General features: G+C 40.8%; 1 protein-coding gene across 2 annotated transcripts in view; it reads right to left on the bottom strand.

The window, feature by feature from the left end:
- Positions 1-21,772, bottom strand: part of fibcd1b (fibrinogen C domain containing 1b) — a 242,341-nt gene that overhangs the window by 145,609 nt on the left and 74,960 nt on the right. For both annotated transcript variants that reach the window (XM_041810307.1, XM_041810308.1), the window contains one exon: positions 10,126-10,605. In XM_041810307.1, the coding sequence (XP_041666241.1) occupies positions 10,126-10,605 (480 nt within the window). The remainder of the gene's footprint in view (positions 1-10,125; positions 10,606-21,772) is intronic.

Genomic DNA, 21,772 nt, shown 5'->3' with positions numbered 1-21,772 from the left:
GGAACTCTGACACGCTGCACGTAACAGCGAGATTAAGATGACCAGTTGTTCATCTGTAGAAAATAGACATTTCTATGTTCTATGTTTGTAATTTCAGATGTGTTACAAGAAAAGGAGCATTTGAGCAGTGGTTCTCAACTAGTCAAGCCTAAGGACCCACCAATATCTTTGATGAAAATCCGGGACACAAATTTCCAAAAAATTTCAACAGTGCACATTCAGAAAATAAAGATGTTGCACTTAAGATCTTGGAGGAACAGAATTTATGATAGGAAAAGATAGAGGACAAAACTGACATGCTTTACACCCCCCTTTCTCCATGAAAATTTGTAAATTTTAGCCAGTGTGCCAGAGATCTTGAGAAATTACTTCATTATCTTGGTAAAAAAAAAGCTTTTGTTATGGCAAAAAGGGAGATTAATGAGTCTAAATATTGATAAAAACATTTACATTTTTCCCATTATCAATAAAACAGAGAAAATAAAAGTTTGGATGCATGTTTTTCCTAGACTTTTGCCACCATTTTTTTCCAGACACACATTCGCGACCCACTGAAAACTGCTCCGTCACCCACTTTTTGGTCCCGACCCACCAGTTGAGACCCACTGCATTAGAGGATAGTGGAAATTTAATTGATCTCTCTTTTTCTAAACACAAATGTAATGTTTTTTAATGTTTGACACAGTGAGAACAACAGGAATGTATAAAAAAAACAACAAACGCATCAAAATGCATCAATAACCAATAAAGAATTAAATCGTAGCCCTATGACTCATAAATGAACCGAATCATGAGGTGCCTTAATATTCCCACCATTACTGACAAGGGGGTGCTGGTGGGTCCTGACTCCAGACCAGCTGCAATAGAGAACCTTTGGGATGTGGTGGAACTGAAGATTTGCATCATGGATGTGCAGCAAATCTGCAGCAAATGTGTGATGCTATCATGTCAATGTGGACCAAAATATCTGAGAAATGTTTCCAACACCTTTTTGAAACTGTGCAGTGAAGAACTAAAGCAGTTCTGAAGGCAATAGGGGATCTAACTTGGTACAGGCAAGGTGTACCTAATAAAGTGGCCGGTTAGTGTTTCAGATAGGCCAGATCCAATCAAATGTCACTTTGCATTATGACAGTCAGGCAAATCCATCTGCTTTGCAAGGTTATGCACAAAAAACAACAGAGGCCAGCTCTTTTTCCACACTTCATGTTTGTGTCAGTTTTGAAGGTATCGATCAGGCTTTTCATCGTGTCCATGTGCTTTTCTGGTGGAGTTAATGGTGTGCAACTAATAAGCAATTGGTGAAATAAAACTGTGGGATTATCCTTTATGTTTCCTCTCCAGTTCCATGACTGCAGTAAGTTGTCAAACTTTTGACAGTTTTGTTGTCTTATAGGAACTAAACATGGTATTTCATGTCTTTATTTTGCAGTGACTTATAATCTTGAGAAGAGGAAGTGCCCATGTTTTAGGAAAACAGCTCCCTGTTATTGTGTTCTCTGTATTTAGAAGATAGCATGCTAAGGCTATTTTTAAGCACCGTTTTATCCTCTAAAATACTGTATTCATTATATTTGCATTGTTCTTCAGCATTCTTTTATCGGTTGTTTGAAGCCTCTAAAACACTGATATTCTCTATTCCTTTGAATGGCTGTACCTTTGAAGATATACATGTTTTCTTAATTGAATTGGTTTTCCATATTTAATGTGACTTTTATCATTATTCTTTCTCTCTGAGGTTTTGAAGTTATTTGTATCACATCCCGCGGCTGAATTGTTGCAACAAGCACTCTGCGAATTCTTCTTTTTTCAAGTCCTCAAAGGACTGTGTGCCGACCAGAGCGAACATCTCCAGGCGATACTGTTTCCTACTCTGCAGCAGCAGCAAAGGTTCCTGTTCCAGATCCTTAGCAGAGGCTGCGGGTGTCACACGTCCCATTCATTAATATTCCATAGGCACGTCATTCGGTTTAAACTGTGACCTGCAGTTCACAGAAATCAGTAAGTCATGCCTTCCCTCGCAGCTTTTACCTCCTTGCACCTCTCTGCATTCAGACATTGTGGAAAAGTGAATGTCAAGTTGGGTGAATATGTGAACTACATTTTATCTGAGTTGGACTGTGGAAAATCTTGTCTTTCCTTTTTTATTTTGATGCTTCAGGCCCTGTGAGAACAGGGCATAACACCTCCATGCTCACCCCGCCAGGTGGGCATTAACTATGGTCGTCCACAGAGCCTCTGCATACTGCTACCTCTGCCGGGCCAGACATTCCCACAACTTTTAATGTGACTTTTACCCCAGACAGCAGTTTGCACTTGTTACTACGGGAAAGATTAGTAGAGAGAGCAACTTAGAGCTACTGACAAGACTGTAATGAGAACACTTTAGAAGATTTGAGGGCAAAAACCACAGCAAAGTTCAAATGTGAAGCTGCTTTTGATGTCATGGTAAGGTTTTTACTGGGATTTTGATTTTATTTTAATGCTGCGTCTTGCATTAATAATATGGGATTAATTCTTGATGTCTCCTCGTTCGAATACTAAACCTGTCGTCCTCAAGGATCTTTTTAAAACTGTCAACTTAAAGAGCCGTTTAAGGATTCCTGTTGCAATCATAGACCTCTGATTCCTTCATAAGTTTGCTGAAACAAATGTAAAAAATTCAGTGTTATTATTACCTATCATTATTTTTAATTCATGATATAAAAGACTTACAGAGTCCCCTGAGGCTCCTTTTGGACCACTGATACTCCTTGATAACCCAATAGTATACCACTATTACTACTATAACACCACTTAGACATCCATCCATCCATCTATCCATTTAGACATCCATCAATCCATCCATCCATCCATCTTTACATCTAGCCATTTACCATCCATCCATCATCCATCCATCCATCCATCCATCTTTCCATCCAGCCATTTACCATCCATCCATCCATCCATCCATCCATCCATTTACCTCTTAGACATCCATCCATCATCCATCCATCATCCATCCATCCATCCATAAATCCATCCATCCATCCATTCATCCATCCAACTATCACTCCATCCATTCATCTATCATCATCCATCTATCATCCATCCATCTATCATCCATCCATCCATCCTTTTATCCATCCATCCATCTGTCCATTCATCCATTTACCACTTAGACATCCATCCATCCATCTATCCATTTAGAAATCCGTCACTCCATCCATCCATCCATCTTTCCATCTAGCCATTTACCATCCATCCATCCATCCATCCATCCATTTACCTCTTAGACATCCATCCATCCTTTTATCCATCCATCCATCCATCCATCCATTTACCTCTTAGACATCCATCCATCCATCATCCATCCATCCATCCATCCATCCATCCATCCAGCCAGCCAGCCAGCCATCCATCCATTTACCTCTTAGACATCCATCCATCATCCACCCATCCATCCATCCATCCATCCATCCATCCATCCAGCCAGCCAGCCAGCCATCCATCCATTTACCTCTTAGACATCCATCCATCCATCATCCATCCATCCATCCATCCATCCATCCATCCATCCATCCATCCATCAATTTACCTCTTAGACATCCATCCATCCATCCATCCATCCATCCATCCAGCCAGCCAGCCAGCCAGCCAGCCAGCCAGCCAGCCAGCCAGCCAGCCAGCCAGCTGTCATTGGCTTTGAGGTGAGATAACATCCAGGACACGTTGACAGTCAATCACAGATCAAACACATTGAGCCAAACAACCACTGGCACATGACTAAGAGACACAAATCAACCAAAAAAGCATGACTTACCATGATCACAAAATTTGTAAACTCATGGACAGAAAACTACGTTTGAAATGCAAAAACATTACATTTTTACAATGCAATTTAAAGTGTAATGAATCCTATCGCAGCTGTCATTGGGCAAGCGGCAAGGTACACCCTGTACTGGTAGCCAATCAATTGCAGGGCTGACATAGAGAGACAAACATATTATGCAGTATATTTAATGAACACAATGGCAGGGAGGATTATGTACAATGGGCTTCATTTTTACAGAAAGAATGATTGGCAGGGAGTAAAAAATGACTAAAAATTATGAAATTATGAAAAACTACCAGTGCCAGTCCTGCACAGTATGGACCACTGTCCTCTATGTGAAAATTAATTGTCATATAAAATTCAAATGATCATACCTCCTGTTCTAATTAACCTGTTGGAGTCATACAAAAGCTGAAATCATAAAAATCACAACAAAGTGATTGCAATGCCACACGTGGCTTTGTTTGCATGCTATCACATGACAAAAATAGTGCATTAGGATGTCACGTCGGCACGATCGTGGACTCCTAAGGGGGTTCAATAAAGTGTAGGAGTACCAAAGTGACTTGAAATGCAGCAGAACACAAGGCCCAGATCCAAAACATCAAACTTTCACTTTAGGGAGCTGATGTAAACTGAAGCAACATGGTCACTTATTTCAAGATGAATTTTTTTGAAACGCTGTGATGTGCACTGAGAGAAAAATAACTCCAAGAAAACATAATGTGACAGCTCTCTATCAGAGCCGAGCGTTTCGAGGATCCCATCACGGTCAGAAATTAGAAATCAAACTAACACTGTCAGTTTCATGAAAGCTCGGTAATCCAAAGAAACACTTGTCCATCACTCTGATGCCTAAATGTATATTGTTATACTTCTTTTATTCTACTGGTCTGTCCTGTCTGTGATTTATTTAAATGCAAATGCGTTCAATTTGAAGTACCTTTCTATTTGCAGCTCAGAGCAGAACTGTGAAAAATGAAAATGTCACTTTGTGAAAAATCCAAACACATTGGTCCTAAACCCACTGCAATCAGATTCCCCCGCTTATCTCCTCAGGGGTATTTGGAGGGTTTCTTTCTCTAAAGCAGGGTGAAGCTGCTCTTTAGGAGGGGGGCTGCTGTGCACACAGAGCCATTACTAACGCTGGCACAGTCAGCTCTGTGTCATCGAATAAATCAGAAGTCCTGGCCACAGGTGGTCCATAGATCACACAGTCACACCACGGTGTCAGGCAGAAACAGCGGATGTGCACACCACATGCCTCGCCTCCAAAGAGGAAATCAATCACCTGGAGTGTCTGGACTGCCAGCACCCGCTCCACTTAGCCTCAGCACCCACTGCACCATGCCACCTATACACCGCATTAACAGAAGTAAAGGAACCGGCCCCCTTCCTGCCTACAATGCGTCACCAATCAGCGCCCACTGGTTCTTAGCCAGCAGAGGCAGAGCAGACCAATCCGGTGAGTGATTTCTAAACAATGTTGAACCCTGAGCTAAAGAGGTCTTTCTCTGAGAAAGGATTGGCAGAGAAGGAAAGCATTCAGTTGTTGGAGCTTTGTGGCTGGCAGCTATGAAATCTATTTACTACAGAACAGAGACAGCGAGCCTGATGGGCTTAAATTAAAAGAGCATGTAGTGTGAAGCATTTCCACGCACATTTAGGAAATGCATTGTCAATAAATCAATGCGGACAGTGCATACCAAAGCGCTTCTAATTACATTTTCATCCAATGTTGAGTCTGTCTTACACATCTAGGGAAACCTTATGTTATCTTTCTGAATTAATGTGCAAGTTGTTCTCTTTCTTGAATCATGATGTGCATTTCTTACCCTGTGACCTAATCTTCAAACACCACAGACTCAGAGGAACACGAGGCGAACTCGTGCTTTAATCTAGCAGTTAGCAGGCTTGTAAAGAGAAATTAACATGGTCCAGTTGGCGTTGGATTAGTGAGTGATGGTGTTTTGATTGTGCAGTCAGGGAAAGGAAGCGTCTGAATGAGAACAACCGACAGAAAACCCTCAGGTATAATGAGCTGTCACGTCTTTGGGTGGGTTTGCGATCAATAAGTATTGATAGGTGTTTCACAATCCAGTCCTAAAGCACTGCTCTACAGTACTTAAAGTCATGAGTCTTGGATATAGTTCATCTGCTCTGACTGCTTCACAAATCAAATTCATGCTCAGTCATTAAAAAAAAAGAAGCTAAGTATTCTTTTAACCTTTGACACAAAAGTCTGAGCGTTGTTTTTGCAATGCCTTTTCTTTGTTTCAGTCAGGACTGCTTTTTCAAGAAACACACATGATTTGCGGTCTGTAATAGGTCGTTTCCACCAAGCGATCCGGCTCCGGCTCCGGCATTTTTTTGTGTGTGTGTTTCTATAGAGCAAAAGTTGGAAAGGGTCCCAAAAAAAGGACAAGTACCGTCCCACTTTTCAGCACCCTTCTGTAGGGGTACCAATCTTACCTATCTGTACCAAAAAGGTGGAGCTACACTCACAGCAACAGGGGGTTGTACTGATGACACGTCAGCGCACGACTCAGCTGCTCGCCTCCGGGCTGCAAAACACGGAAGTCTGCTCTGTGAGGAGCGGGCAATAACGGGAGAAAAATGGACCAATATCTGCTTAAATTGGAAAATTTGGATCCAAACTGTTCCCTAGTCTATGGATATTGATATCTGGCCACAAATCAAGTTTCTGACGTTCATCTTACGTTCAGAACACAAAGCAGATTGATTCAATTCTGTAACTAGTTATTAATCTACTTCTTACTTTAGGTAACTTGTGAAAAGATCGCTCTGTTGTTGTTGAACATGCTCGCATAACTTCGGGCTGCAGCCTCTTTTAAAATGAGATCAGCACACCCTGGATTTCTGACTTAATCTAGCTTGATTTTAACACCAGCTGAACTTTTACTTTATTTTTAATGCAGCGAATTCTCATAGTGCAGCTCTGAACTTCCAAATTTTGTCATATAAATGGTTATAGACTAAATATATTAACACACTCAAACCGCCTCTGTGCACGTATTCCATCAGCTGAGGAGCTGTACTGACAGTGGTTAACATAATTAAGATGTAGTTATTTTTTTAAAAAAGCACTTTCACATGAAATTAAGTTGTTTAATGGTTATTTCCTGATGATTTCTGTCACTCATCCTTTCTATAACTCTGCAGCTGGAGCAGCTGACATGCGCTGACTGTGACTTCACATGCATGCCTTTACAGCCCACCCACCAAGTGAGTACACAGGTGTCTGTGGAAACGCAAACTATTTGGGGGTTTAGCGTACCAAACCATACCAAACCGCACTGAATCAAACCAGACCCCCCTGATGGAAACATGGCTTAATTTTTCCCCTCTGCCCTTTCACCAGTCTATGTGGAAAGCATCAAGCTTGAACTCTATACATTCCTGCTCTTCCTGTGCCTACAACCTGAGGCAGGGAGAGAAGCAGCAATAAGCCCAGAGCAGAGCGGGCATTAATGTCAAAAGAGTGACAATGATGAAGTCAGATAAAGCATAGAGGAGGAGCTTGGGTGGCGGAAGGGTGCAGCCTGCAGAGGGAGCAGCAAAGCATAGCCAGGCTAGAGCAGTTTAAATATGGCAGCATGAGTCCAATTAGCCATTAGTGTGCTTAGAGCAAATCAGCTGACCATCAGCTGATGGGGCTTGTGTGAGATCAGCTGATCTCAGTTATAATGGCAGTGTTTGACTCCATGGCCTGCCTGAACCAATGCTGTAGATGGTTATAATTTAAGTAATACCCATCATACTAAATCATTTATAGTTCACAGATTTTCAAACACCTGCATGTTCTTAGGAATGATATTACATAACATCATTAAATGATGATTAAGGATAAAGGTGTTATGTTCTCTGCAAATTCATTACACTTAACATCAGGGATGGGAAAATACCAGACCTATTGTTTTATTTAGCTCCATGTTTTTATGCCCTCTTGCCGGCAACCAGGAGCTGGGGGCTTTAAGGTTTTGGATTTTCCATCTGTCAGTCAATCCCTCTGTCTGGGCTGTTTTAGTGAACAAAGCATCTCAGAGATTTTCTTCAAAGTTTGCACACATGCCCACTCTGACAGTAAGATGAACTGATTAGATTATGGAGCTTGTGAGTCAAAGGTCAAAGTTGTTGGGCCTCATTTTCATCATTTGCTTTTGAATGCAATATCTCAAGAATAAACACTTAAAAAATGCTGGGTTATTTTTATAACCCAAATACTGCATCCAGGCTGTTGGGTGACAGGTTGGGTAGGTCTGACTCATCTGTCCAGTATGGAGCCATGGTAGGCTGGAATTAATTGCCAGTGTATATCATTCAAGAAAATAACAAGGAGCGTTTTAAATTCTTGTTGAGACAGTACCTTATAGTTTTTAATTAACGATAATGTATTCATAAGTTAAGTTAACTAACTTATGAAAGTTAACTAGCACTTTCAGAATGTTTGCATGGTATAAAATATATTTTAACCTCTTTTTCCTTGGAATTATATTGTGTATAATTGGGCCGTATCTGTGATGGGTCATCAAGTTATGTGATTATTACAATGTGGCATGTGGCTGATTAATTTTTTTACATGTCTGTTTGTGTTTTAATGTTGTGTTGTGTGTTAACGTGTATGACCTTCTGTGTGTTGGATCCCAGGAAGAATAGCCACTGCTTTTGCTAGTGCTAATGGGGATCCTAATAAATAAATAAATAAAGAAATAGTGACTCAGCAGTATGGGTCTCTTAATGGGCAAGGAAATGCAGGAGGGACACTGTGGTTTTAAATCTGGGGGATGGAGTTTTCCCACCACGCTTTTGTTGCATTGCATTGTTTTAGATGCATTTATATGTGTTTGATGTTGTGTGTTGTACAGTGACCATTGTTGGGATTCCTTTGCTTATGTTTTGGGGGAATTATTGTTAAACACTTCTGCACCATGATGTGAAGTTATGCACTAAGTTGGTCACTTCCTGAGACAGACTTTCAACTCAGGGTTCATCCTAGCTCTGCATTTGTCATCTGAAGGTCAAAAACCTCCCTAGCCTGACTTCTTGATCTGACAATGGACTTCCATCATTCTGTGGTTTTCATACTTAACACCAATATCAACTCTGGCATAAAGATGAACCAAGTGGATTTCTGGGAGTTGGAAGTTTAAGGTCAAGATCTCTGGGCCTCATAATTTTCACTGGCAAAGGAAGCCAAAATCACAGGAATATTAAGGGATTGTATTTAATATTTCACCCCAGTGTCCACCCTGACACAATGATAAACAATTGGATTTTGGAAGTTGCAAGTCAAAGGTCAAGATGACTGTACTTCCTAGATTGACCTTGTAAAACAAACAAACAAAAAAAGCCAATACCTCAAGAATATTTTGAGGTATTTTCTGCAAATTTTGCACGAATGTTCACTCTGACCTGGGAATAAACTAATTTGATTTTTTTTTAAATAATGCAGATTAATTGCACTATGCTGCCATACTTCTCTGTATAATGGATATATAAATACTTTTATCTATCCTGATAGAAAATAAATGCCTTCAAGGAGATGGAACTCAAAATTTTGTTATATCCATGAGCTCCAGACTTTAGGAAGTCGCTCTTGTTAAAGATATTCATGCAAGTGTTAAAAATCAGGGTAATGCTTATTATGTTATTATTATGTTAGCTTGTCCAGATACTTTTAACTACCTTATAATGGTAGGTAGGGCTGCAAGGCGGCAGGGCAGTAGCGCTGTTGCCTCACAGCAGGAAGGTCCCTGGTTTGCTTCCCAGTCAGGGCCTTTCTGTGTGGAGTTTGCATGTTCTCCACGTGCATGAGTGGGTTCTCTCCAGATACTCGGGCTTCCTCCCACCACTAAATTCAATAGGTGAATTGGTGACTCTAAAATTGGCCTCTTGCCCAATGCCAGCTGGGATAGGCTCCAGAACCCCCCGCGACCCCCAACGAGATAAGCGGTATGGAAAATGGATGGATGGATAATGGAGGTAAACTAAATAAAATTGCTGTATTTCCTTAATGTCAAATGTAATATTTTATGTGACCCCCTTAAATTAAAGTTGAAAGTTTTAACTTCAGTAATATATATTGCTTTATTTCAAATCGACTGAGAAAGAAGTAAGACAATTAAATTAGTGTCAGACTTTATATGTATATTGTATTGCAGATATCACTTTCAACATAATTGTTCAGTTTTGCCTGAATAAGGAACTGGAGAGTGAATGATGTATTCTCTGTGACCTTACAGTAATGGGGCCTGTCACCTGTGTGTATACCATGTGTTTATGTGTCTCACCTGTATGAGGCGTCCCTGCTCCGTCTGCAGCGTGTTCAGATCTTGCCCCAAGCTGCCCTGCCCCCTCCGTAAGGCCTCGTAGTCCATTTTTAGCTGCCCGGCGTGGGCGGACAGCTTGGCCACCTCCTCGGCCAGACTGACGAGAAGAGCCCGGTCCTGACCTTTCACCGACTTCAGGTCAGAGTCGTGGTCTGTCAGTGAGTGCAGCAGTGACGTCTGGACTCCCTCTAGGCGCATAAAGTTACTGTTGTAGTCGGGACAGTTGGGGTCTATGAATATGTTGATTCGGGAGCCGTCGCCTCTCTCCACGGTGACCAGGGCATTTGCTTCATCCTGATTGGTGGAGATGTGGGGCAGCCCGTCAGACATGGGCGGGGCCTGGTAGTGATTCATGAAAAGGATGGTGCCGGTTACGGTGACGGCAAGGAGTACAGCCACGAAAAGCAGGATGGTGCAGAGCAGGTAGCTGCAGCTCATCCTCTGTGGAAGGAAGAGAGAGAGGAGTTAGTGTCACAGTTGCTTCACCAAAAATTTTAACTTTATTCAAAGAGTAATGGTAGCCAGATGCTCTTTACCCAGAGATATAACCATATTCCCATCTGTCCAAATGTAGTTGTGAATGATTTATGATGCAACATAATGTAGATTCTTTCAACTGCCAGTCTTCTAGGGAGTAAAATCCCCTCAAACACTGATTCTGCACAAACACTCAGTATGTTGGTGCAGCTAAGGAAGGACACTGGCTTTGGGACACTTTGTAAAAAGTCATGGTCAAGGCCCAAATATTCAGTTCTTGTTTTCTGAGACTAAGGAAGGACAGGCCTGCACAGAGAATGGTCTGGGTCCCTGAAAAAGCCAGAAAATGTCCACCCCCCAACCTCAGTTGTAATATAAAGATGAGATCAATGCATGTGTGTTGGATCAGAAGCATTGGTGCTAGCTTCCTGGCTAACAGCTACCTCCTTTTGGAGCTGAAAGGAGAGTCAAGCTATTATTGCAATCTGGTGCTAATTTTTTTTTAATTCAAGCCACTTTTTAACCTTTTTTCATCACTGTTTTACTATTTTTCCATATCATTTTACATGTTTTTTTGCCACTTTTTAACTGCTTTTCACCATTTTTACTGCCCATTTTTGCCACTTTTTTTCCTGCTTATCACGTTTGGTCTCTTAAAACCAATTTTTGCAGCCTAAACTCACACTTGTCACTTTAATCCCATTTATACCACTCACGCAGTTTTTGACACATTTTTTACTGCTTATCAGCATTTGTACTGACCATTTTTGTAACTTTTTCTCTTTCTTTAACCCATATTAGCTGATTTATAACATTTATGTCTCTTTAAGCCAATTTTGGCCACTTAAACTCACATTTGCCACTTTTTAACTACTTTTCACCATTTTTACTACCCATTTTGACCAATTTTAAGTAAATATGTTGCCACTTTAAACCCATTTATCCCATTTTACCCAGTTTTTGCCACTTTTTATTACTGCTTTTCAACATTTTTACTGCCAATTTTTGCCATTTTACTTTGTTACCCCAGATTTGCTGCTGTATCTCTTCCTTTAGCCAACCTTAACTAATTCATGCTACTTTTAACCAATTTTTGCCACTTTTGAACCACTTTTAATTACTTATTTCTGCCAATTTTTGCAAATTAATAACTCATATGTGCCACATTCAAACCTCTTTCACCATTCCAACGTCACATTTTGGAACTTTCAGCCATTTTTTGCCACTCTTTCATCACTTTTTACTGCCAATTTTGCCACTTTTGACCTGTTAATTTTAAATATTTTTATTTGAAGTTACAGAAATTCATTCCACTTTATATTTCTGTATCTTGGCATTTGTGCAGATCATTGTTTAGCTAGGAAGTCTGGCATTACTTTCCAAATGATTTAGTTCAGTTTGCCCATATAAACGATTAACATTACACATTAAAAGGTAATTTTGTTTCTTGAATATTGTCCATCTTGAAAATGCTTCTACAGCATAAGTAAATACAATTCATTTTTGTTAGTCTGAGAAGATTGGCTATTATTCAAGTTAAATATGATAGATGTTTATCACAGATGTCATTACAATGGACCATGATTTTTCTGACCTCCATGGGCCACAGACAGCTATCCTCTTAATCCCCCCTTATGGGCGGCCTTGAGGAAGTGAGGAAAATCCAGAGAAAAGAAAGGAGGCTCATTTGGATAATAGACCATATATGAATGAAGAGAAAAAAGATTCCTCTTATAGGAAAAAGACATCTCCCTACCATTAACAGGACTATAAATGGCCGTTTGATAGCCCTTTATGATCAGGTTCCATTCTTTCCACTCAGGTCAAGAGGTTCAGCAATGGAAAGAAGAGAGCAATATGGCCCACCTAAGCATGATTAACAATACTTAGCTCCCCCATATCTCCCTCCAAATGAATCAGCAACACACACTTCACTGATATTTTTTCTATCAGCACTGGAGGACGTTCTCTCAGCGGGAATATGTGGGCAGGTGAGCGTGTTCGCTCGTGTTTGTATGGGGAAATGTGTGATTGCAGGCTCATTAATATGTAAATTGGCTGTGCAAGGACAGCAAAGCACACTAATAGACAGCTAATGGTCTGCTTTACGAGGGAGGTTTACGATTTCTTTAATGTGAAGGAAATCAATTGTGTTGTCCAGGAAATAGTCTCATCCTCTGTGTTTACCCACAGCCTTTGGGTAGGAGAGATAAAATGAAGCTGTAACTTCTTCACAATATGTCCTTGAAAGGAGTGAAATGCTGTACTTTAGGGTGACTATGTAGTGGTCCCAATTATAAGGTCTTAAAGTAGGTCTTTTCACACCAAAGGGTACAATTTAGAGGTCCAATCATAAGCCCAAGGAAATGCATACAGAAGAAGTTCATGTGGAGCCTGGGGGAGGTTTCTCACTTGGGTCCCATTTGCAGCCCCCCTGGCTTCGTTCAGAGTCCACATGGGCGGACACATATGGAGCCTGCAGCGAGTGAGCTTAATTTTTCCTAGGCCTGGGGAGTCCCTACTGGATGTTTATGTTGCAGCGCTTCTCATAAAGATAGGAGCGCATAAGAAAATACATGAAAATGGTCAATTAAAACACTTTATATGAGTAAACTGTTACATAGTGATAACTGCCAATTTCTAAACCAAGGGGTTATGATAATTTACATGCATTGCTCTCAAAATTACATATTTATATCATATGAAAACACTGGGTTGAAAAATGAGCCATTGTGGTAGTGCAATACATTGCAGTTCCTCAAACGTCCACCAGGGGATGACAGCGAAAGCAATGGTTTTACCATTTATGCCTAGACTAAAATGCTAATTTTTACATCATAAATAAATATGTTTACAGACTATTTTAGTCAAAATAGATAACTTTATTGATGCATACTGAATTTCTTTTTAACTCATCCGTTTTGATATAGTACATTCATAAAGCATTCAGGCCCCAATCACTTTTCAATTTTCTTATGTGTCAGCCTGGTGCAGTCAAAAAAATTCATGTTTATTCTCAGTAATCTAGACTCAGTGACCCATCATTACAAAGTCAAAACATAATTTTAGAAAATTTTGTAAATCTATTAAAAATTAAAAACTGAAATATCACATTGAAATAAGTATTCAGACCCTTTGCAAAAACAATCAAATTTTAGCTCACGTGCCTCCCATTTTTCTCAATCTTTGCTGAGATATTTCTACACCTTGATTGGAGTCCACCTGTTCTAAAATAAATTGATTGGAGATGGTTTGGAAAGGCGCACACCTCTCTATAACAGGCCTCACAGCTGACGATGCATATCAGAGCTAAAACCAAGCCAGGAGGTCAAAGGAGCTGCCTGCAGAGCTCAGAGACAGGATTGTTGCAAGGTATGGATCTGAGGAAGGCTACAAAAACATTTCTGCACCGAAGGTTCCCAATAGCACAGTGGCCTCCATAATTCTCCAGTCGGCGCTTCTAGCCATCAGTCTTTGTCCAGGCAAAAGTAAAAAGTAAGACCAGAAGGACTAAGGACTAGGACTTTTTAGAATAGTTAGCAAAAATCCTACTTTACTCATTTTTAATTTTTTTCTTATTCAAAATAAGAGTGACATAAAAATGATCATTCCCTTTAATGCAACATTTAATATAAAATTTTCAATATAAGTAAAAATAACTGCAAATTGGAAGTTTTCTCAAAATTGTTCTGCCTCAGTTCAATCTATTTTATATTGCTCTAGAATCATTTATTACTTGTGTTGGAGGAAAATAATCTGATAAGGAACTTAAAAATAATTGCACATGAAATCGCAGTTGTAATATTGGAAAAAATAATCGCAATTAGATTATTTCTTAAATCGCTCAGCCCTACTAAGGACTGATAGACTCTGTCCTTCGTCCACATGCTCAAATACAAGGAATGCCACACTGTCTTGCTCAGGGAACCCATCGGCTTTGCATGAGTCCAAGTCTGCAGTTGATCTCAGCCTCACAGTGGATTAATGCATTTTGCTGCCAAGGTAGGTGAACTGCTCTACAACTTCCTTGCTCTCACCACTCACAAACACAGATCCAACAGCAGGATCCAAGGCATCCTCAAATGTCTGGATCTTCATTTTGGCCCAGGAGATGTGCATTCCCAACATTTCAGCCTCCTCGAGGACATCTATAACCTTGCAAACAGATGGATTTGCCTGTTTCCTTGTTTCTCACTGGTGATACCATCTTGCAAAGCTCCAATCTGAACAGTTTGGGCCTGGTTAGAAAGTGACAGGACCAGTCAGTGTCAAGGGACAGAGGGGTGATGTAAGCAAGCAGCGACAACAGACCGGTGCAATAATGGGGGAAGACATTAGCTTGGATGCTGCTAAAGCGCCAGTTTTATCAGAACTTGACGACATTTCTTCGTTAAAAGAACAAAGAACAGCAGGTGAGTTATTTTCTTTCCAAAAACGACAAAAGTCGTGCATTAACATGTCTACAGTCACCATGTTTCGTGTTATGCAGTTTTCTATGGAGTTTACTCCTCAGTAGCGGTTACGACGTCACATGTTTTGTTGCTCTGATTGGCTTGTAAAGATGTGACACACAGAATGTTCATCCAATCACCCATTGAGTTTTTTCAAAGGCTCTGCCCTTTCCCAAATGCTGTCTATGGAAGGTTTACCAGATGGACATGTGAAACAAATCCATCTGGCATGTCAATTAGGACATCTATAATCTCCACAAAGACCACAGCATCATCAGCAGAGTCCAGATCAGTGATCTGGACATTTCCCAATGATGCTCCACAGTTAGTTGCCCTTGTTACCCGCCCCATTATCCAGTCCATACAAGTGCTGAAGAGCATAGGGGCTAAGACCCACCCCTGCCTCAGATATGGATTCTCTACACTCCACAGACACATGAATATAGTGCAGTCATCTTCTAGACCGGCCAACGTGGGATAACGCAGAGCTCCAGAATCCTCAAGTGGGCATCTCTACTCATTGAGTCGAATGCCTTCCGGATGTGCAAGCAACTCTCTACTGAACTCCTGAAAGTGCTCACTGAGAAAGAAGAACAGACAAAATGACTGCTTCTGTCACATAATGCACATTTTGACTTCAGTGTTTTTTTACTCCAAACACTTAGGAGCTCTTTCTGTGGAGTCCACTTTATGCACTGATCAAATTCATGCTTTAAAATATTCTCTGGGAGCTAACTTCACTGTGGATACTGCTGCCATGTTCCGAAGCACTGGCTGCAAACTGCCCCTAGGCTCTATTTGTCCTAATGGGTTGGAAGCTACACACAAAAACAAAGACAGACAAAACACACACAACATCTACAAATGCCACTTAAATTTCAGAGGCTTCTGCACAGGCATGCACACACAGAGGCATAACAATGTACATACAGCTTTTCTGCCAAGTACTTGCAACAAGCAGGCAAGCACATGCACATATTGCACATAAAAATCGAAGAACACTCACACTCCTTGTTTTTCTCACCCAAATACAGCATCACAGAGAAGAGCTTCAGGGAAGTATTGCCGCAACAGTTTTAGTCTCCTTGCTCTAACTCAACACATAGCCCCTGACTGCACTAAGAAGTCTCTCTTTGCATGCCAAACAGTTTTTTTCTTTGTGTGTGTCACTGTTTGGGTGCAGGTGCAGCTGAGTGATTGTTACTGTGTGGCTGCATTCAGCTGTGTGAGAGTGTCTGTGCTGCACATAATGTGTATAATGGCCTCACACTGTGGAATGGCTTCAACATAACGTTAGAACAGTTTCACTGCGCTCCATCGCCAGCGGGCCAAGACATCAGAGGAAGCCATCATGGGTACTGTACTAAATATTCATTGCCGGCATACTGATTGTTAACTTAACGTGGAGGAGATATACGATGGCCCAGGTTATGCTGACAGTGTGACACAAGAAGAGCTGACAGACATTTGCACACTGAGAAATTCACTTACAGGAGCAGTGCAGGTTTGTAATGAAATTTTCTGCAGATATAACGTAACAGGCACATAATGATGTCCCAGGATGTTGACCTTTAATACCTCAAGGTGTCAAGTTTTTTCTCTGATTAATGCCAACCTTACAGCAAGTGACATTTCACTGTTGCAGACAACTTTCCAATGGAGTTTTGCTGCCAGTGCTCTTGTCATCTATTTTGTTTGGTGTTAGGTCATAAAAGTCAATATTTTCCCATCCTGACATTCCAAAAAAATCCCTAACCCCTCTATACTGAGGTTAAGATGAGTTAAGAGGTTAAGTCAGAGGTTTTTTAAAAGTGTGAACGACTGTCCAACTGGGGCCAGTGTTTTATATCTAAATGGCCTGATGCACTGGACCAGTGATAATCAACTGGCAGCCTGGGGGCCATGTCAGGCCAGCCCAAGGTTGTGGTTTTTTGTGTATTTTTTGCCTTTAAATACCTACAGCTATTAACCCTCAGGCTTTACTTTAATTTACTACCCTTTAAAGCCATTAAGGACAAAAATGTCCACTCCAAGAAAAAAAACGGCTATAAAAACTCAACAGATTAATATTTTTTTCTGCTTTTTGTGCATGAATCTCTTAAACAACTTCAGCTGTGCCCAAAACTACCAAACATTCAATCATTTTGAGGATTTTAACCCTTTAAATGCCAGTTTGATTACTTAGAGATCAAAAAACATGGTTTGAATGGAAGTCAGTGGGACGTTTTTGTCCACAAGTGACCCGAAAGAATGGTAAATTTTAAATTTGATGCTACACAAAAACTAATAATGCATCAAAGTCAATATTTTGGCAAATGTTTGACATACCCAGGACTGATTTAAAAAACACTGCCCACCCCCCAACATTAGTTATCTGGAAAATAATACCTGTTTTGTGTGTTTTGTTAGAAAAAAATATGACCAAATCAATGACCAAATAATCAAACTGGCATTTAAAGAGTTAAAATCCTGAAAATTATTCAATAATCAATTGTTTTAATTAGAACTGAAGCTGATCAAAAGATTTGACCAAAAAAGCTGAAAAAAAGATTAATTTATACTATTTTTATTGGCGTTTTTGGAAGTGGACGTTTTTGTCCTTGATGACTTAAAAGGGTAGTACATTTTAAATCTGATGCTATACAAAAACTAAAAATGCATCAAAGTCAATATTTTGGCTAATCATTGATATATCCAAGCTAGATACAGAAAAAAAATGCCCCAGCCATCCAACATTTAAGGAAGATATCACATTTTTTCACTTTTTTTTCACAATAGACAACATTGAATTTAAGTAATCAAGCATTTAAAGGGTTAAAATACTCAAAATGATTGAATGTTTGGTAGTTTTGAGCACAGCTGAAGTTGTTTAAGAGATTTATGCAAAAAAAAGGAGAAAAAATATGAATCTGTTAAGTTTTTATAGCAGTTTTTGGGAAGTGGACATTTTTGTCCTTAATGGCTTTAAAGGGTAGTAAATTTGTTTCACAGTGTTGTCCCGACCTATTAGAGCAATTGAAATTAAAATTTAAAAATTTGCCTTGAAATATCCATCCATTCATCCATCTTCTTCCGCTTATCCGAGATTGGGTCGCGGGGGCAGCAGCCTAAGCAGGGAAGCCCAGACTTCCCTCTCTCCGGCCACTTCATCCAGCTCTTCCCAGGGGATCCCGAGGCGTTCCCAGGCCAGCCAAGCGACATAGTATCTCCAGCGTGTCCTGGGTCTTCCCCGGGCCTCCTCCCAGTGGGAATGCCCGGAACACCTCACCAGGGAGGCGTCCAGGAGGCATCCGGACCAGATGCCCGAGCCACCTCATCTGGCTCCTCTCAACGCGGAGGAGCAGCGGCTCTACTCCGAGTCTCTCCCGGATGGCCAAGCTTCTCACCCTATCTCTAAGGGAGAGCCCAGACACCCTACAGAGGAAACTCATTTCAGCTGCCTGTATCCGCGATCTCGTTCTTTCGGTCACTACCTACCGCTCATGACCATAGGTGAGGGTGGGAATGTAGATCGACCGGTAAATCGAGAGCTTCGCCTTTCGACTCAGCTCTTTCTTCACCATGACAGACCGATGCAGAGACCCCATCACTGCTGACGCCGCACCAATCCGCCTGTTGATCTCCCACTCCATTCTTCCCTCACTCGTGAACAAGACCCCGAGATACTTGAACTCCTCCACTTGGGGCAGGATCTCATTCCCAACCTGGAGAGGGCATTCCTCCCTTTTCTGACTGAGAACCATGGTCTCAGATTTGGAGGTGCTGATTCTCATCCCAGCCGCTTCACACTCGGTTGCAAACCATTCCAGAGAAAGCTGGAGGTCCCGGTCTGATGAAGCCAACAGGACCACATCATCCGCGAAAAGCAGAGACCTAATCCTGAGGCCACCAAGCCAGACGCCCTCAACACCCTGGCTGCGCCTAGAAATTCTGTCCATAAAAGTTATGAACAGAACCGGTGACAAAGGGCAGCCCTGGCGGAGTCCAACACGCACCGGGAATGAGTCCGACTTACTTCCGGCAATGCGGACCAAGCTCTGGCACCGGTCGTACAGGGACCGAACTGCCCTTATCAAGGGGTCTGGCACTCCATACTCTCAGAGCACCCTACACAGGATTCCTCGTGGGACACAGTCGAATGCCTTCTCCAGATCCACGAAACACATGAAGACCGGTTGGGCAAACTCCCATGCACCCTCTAGGACCCTACCGAGAGTGTAGAGTTGGTCCACTGTTCCACGGCCAGGACGAAAACCACATTGCTCCTCCTGAATCTGAGGATTGACTATCCGACCTTGAAATAAACTTGATTTTTTTGCAAAAAATTAGACCATATGCACTAACACAGCCAAAATGATAAGCAGAGAAAGAGTAAAAATGTGCCGAAATGGACAAAAATGTCCCTAGTGATGCCTGCGGGTTAAATCAACCCCCAAAATGATTATTATCAAAACAGTTTGATCAGGAATCACTTAACATGCAATGAAGCTCAGCATTAGCTCATGCAGGATGTGGTAGTCATTTGTTTTCAGCCAGCTGGTCGGGCCAGCTGATCCTAATACAGCCTCCCAGCTCCCACAGCCAATCACAGCTCTTTCTCTAAATACAGCTGTCCACTTAAATATGTCTCACTAATTCCTGCTTGCATTTATACTGATGCACCATAAGCTTAACCTCCTCCACCCCAGCCTCCTCCTTCACAGACTTAATTCAATCAACTGCTTTTCATAGAATATCTTAATTGTATTTTTCAGGGCTTGTACTCACGGATGGCTTTTTTAGTGTTAACAGCCTTTATAACCTTAATTTCAGAGCTCTTCTCACTGGTGTACAATGTTACAAGGTTACAAAAGTTGACCTCGACATTCCCTGGGAGTATCTGTAATACCATTTTGAAATAGCTTCATATTTCCTTTTGCAAAAAAAGAAAATATGAAAAAAGTGTAAAGGATTTTTTTTTTTTCTTGAGGTAGCATTAGTTTTTTAGATTTTTAAAACTGTAATGTAAAGTATGGGGTGCAGATGACCTAGTGGTTTAAGGCGCACCCCCCATGTACAGAGGCAGCCTGGGTTCAAATGTGGCCTGTGCTCCTTTGCTGCATGTCTCTTATCTTAGTTTCCAGTTTTAACCACAGTCCTCCTCTGTGAATAAGGGCACAAAAGCCCCAAAATAAATATTTAATTAACTCCGAATATAAATGCTTACATATTTTAAGCCCTTTCCAAAATAATTTTTAAACGAACAAAAAAAAGGATTTTCTTGTTTCACCTATAAGACAAGATTTTCTGACTCCAAATGAAAGGCTACTGGTAAATTTTTTGATTAAAAAAAGACTTTTTCTCACATGTACTCCTAATGAGGAAAGCTCTTTGAACTTTAAATAAACAGTACATAATGACTTCAAGTACTCGTGTAATTGTACTCAGTTTATTTAACAATCATCCCACAATCTGGTGGGTTGTCCAGAACGCCTTTGGGCCTTTGACACTTTTGCACCATGAGTGAAGTTGCCCACTTGGTTAGACAAGTCCTTCCTGTAGGGGGCAGCATCAATTCAGCTCAGCTCTGTGAAACTTAAGTTTAGTGACAGTGAAGTTAATCTAAGTGTGCAATGAAATTGAGTTGATTTAACTTAGTATCTGTTAAGGACCTGCCACTTAACTACTATTTTTCTTAATCAAAATGAGGGACATAAAAATGATAATGCCATTCAATAAAGCAAATGACATCAAACTTGCAATATGAGCAAAAATAATTAGTTTATTCTATCTTAAATTGATGAAGTTCAGTGTAAGTTCACAAAGTCATACCTCAAGTTATGATCAGCTGATAGCCAGTTTCACCTCCTCCACCCCAGCCTCCTCCTTTTTAGCATAAAGCTTGTTGCACCCTTATATTCAGATTCATGCCACTGTGGATTCATTGCTTTAATTGTTTTCAATACACATTTTCATAAATGCATCTATCTGTATGGGGGTTTCTAGCCATGTGCTCCCGGCAAAGTCAAGGCAGCTGCTTGACTAAATCAGGAAGCATCTTTTGAGCAGAGCCCTCCTCCTAGTAGATCCATTTTACAATAAAATGATTAAATGTGTGATGGGTGTTCCTGGCTGAATGTAGACTATAATATTTAATGATTTATTGCTTGAATTTGTTGAAAAATACATAAGATGAGGAACCTAAGAATAATCACATATTAAATCACATTTGCAATAGGAAGGGAAAATTGCAATTACATTATTTTTGCAGATCATTCAGCCCTAGTTTAAAGAACTGTTTTAAATGTGATAATAGGACACTAGCTTCCTGTTGACGCATTGCTATAGTGCAACATCCACCATCTTCAATGAAGTAGAGAAAGTTTGAACCCAAGAGAAGGAGAAAAAAACCTCCCTATCTGTCTGCTAACTTGTAATGCTCACCCAGTAATTATTATGGCCTCAGTTGCTGGAGGCTACTCCAAACAAATGTTCACACAAGGACTTGTCACTCTGTCTCAGTTTTTCTGTGCATGAATCTGATTTCTACCCACACAGAAGTAGTGGCAGACTGTTCTTGGACGAAAGGCTTTGTCAGATCATTAGATAAGCAACAAACTAGCAGGAGTCTTGTTTTTCTCATTCAAGAGCTCTCTGTACTCTGGTGGATTTCAAAATCTACCAGATACTAATTACTTTTT

Source organism: Cheilinus undulatus, linkage group 17 (genome assembly GCF_018320785.1).
Source record: "Cheilinus undulatus linkage group 17, ASM1832078v1, whole genome shotgun sequence".
In the NCBI taxonomy this organism is placed as follows: Eukaryota; Metazoa; Chordata; class Actinopteri; order Labriformes; family Labridae; genus Cheilinus; species Cheilinus undulatus.
Note: the sequence above shows the minus strand (reverse complement) of the source record. Positions and strands in the feature narration are given on the sequence as shown.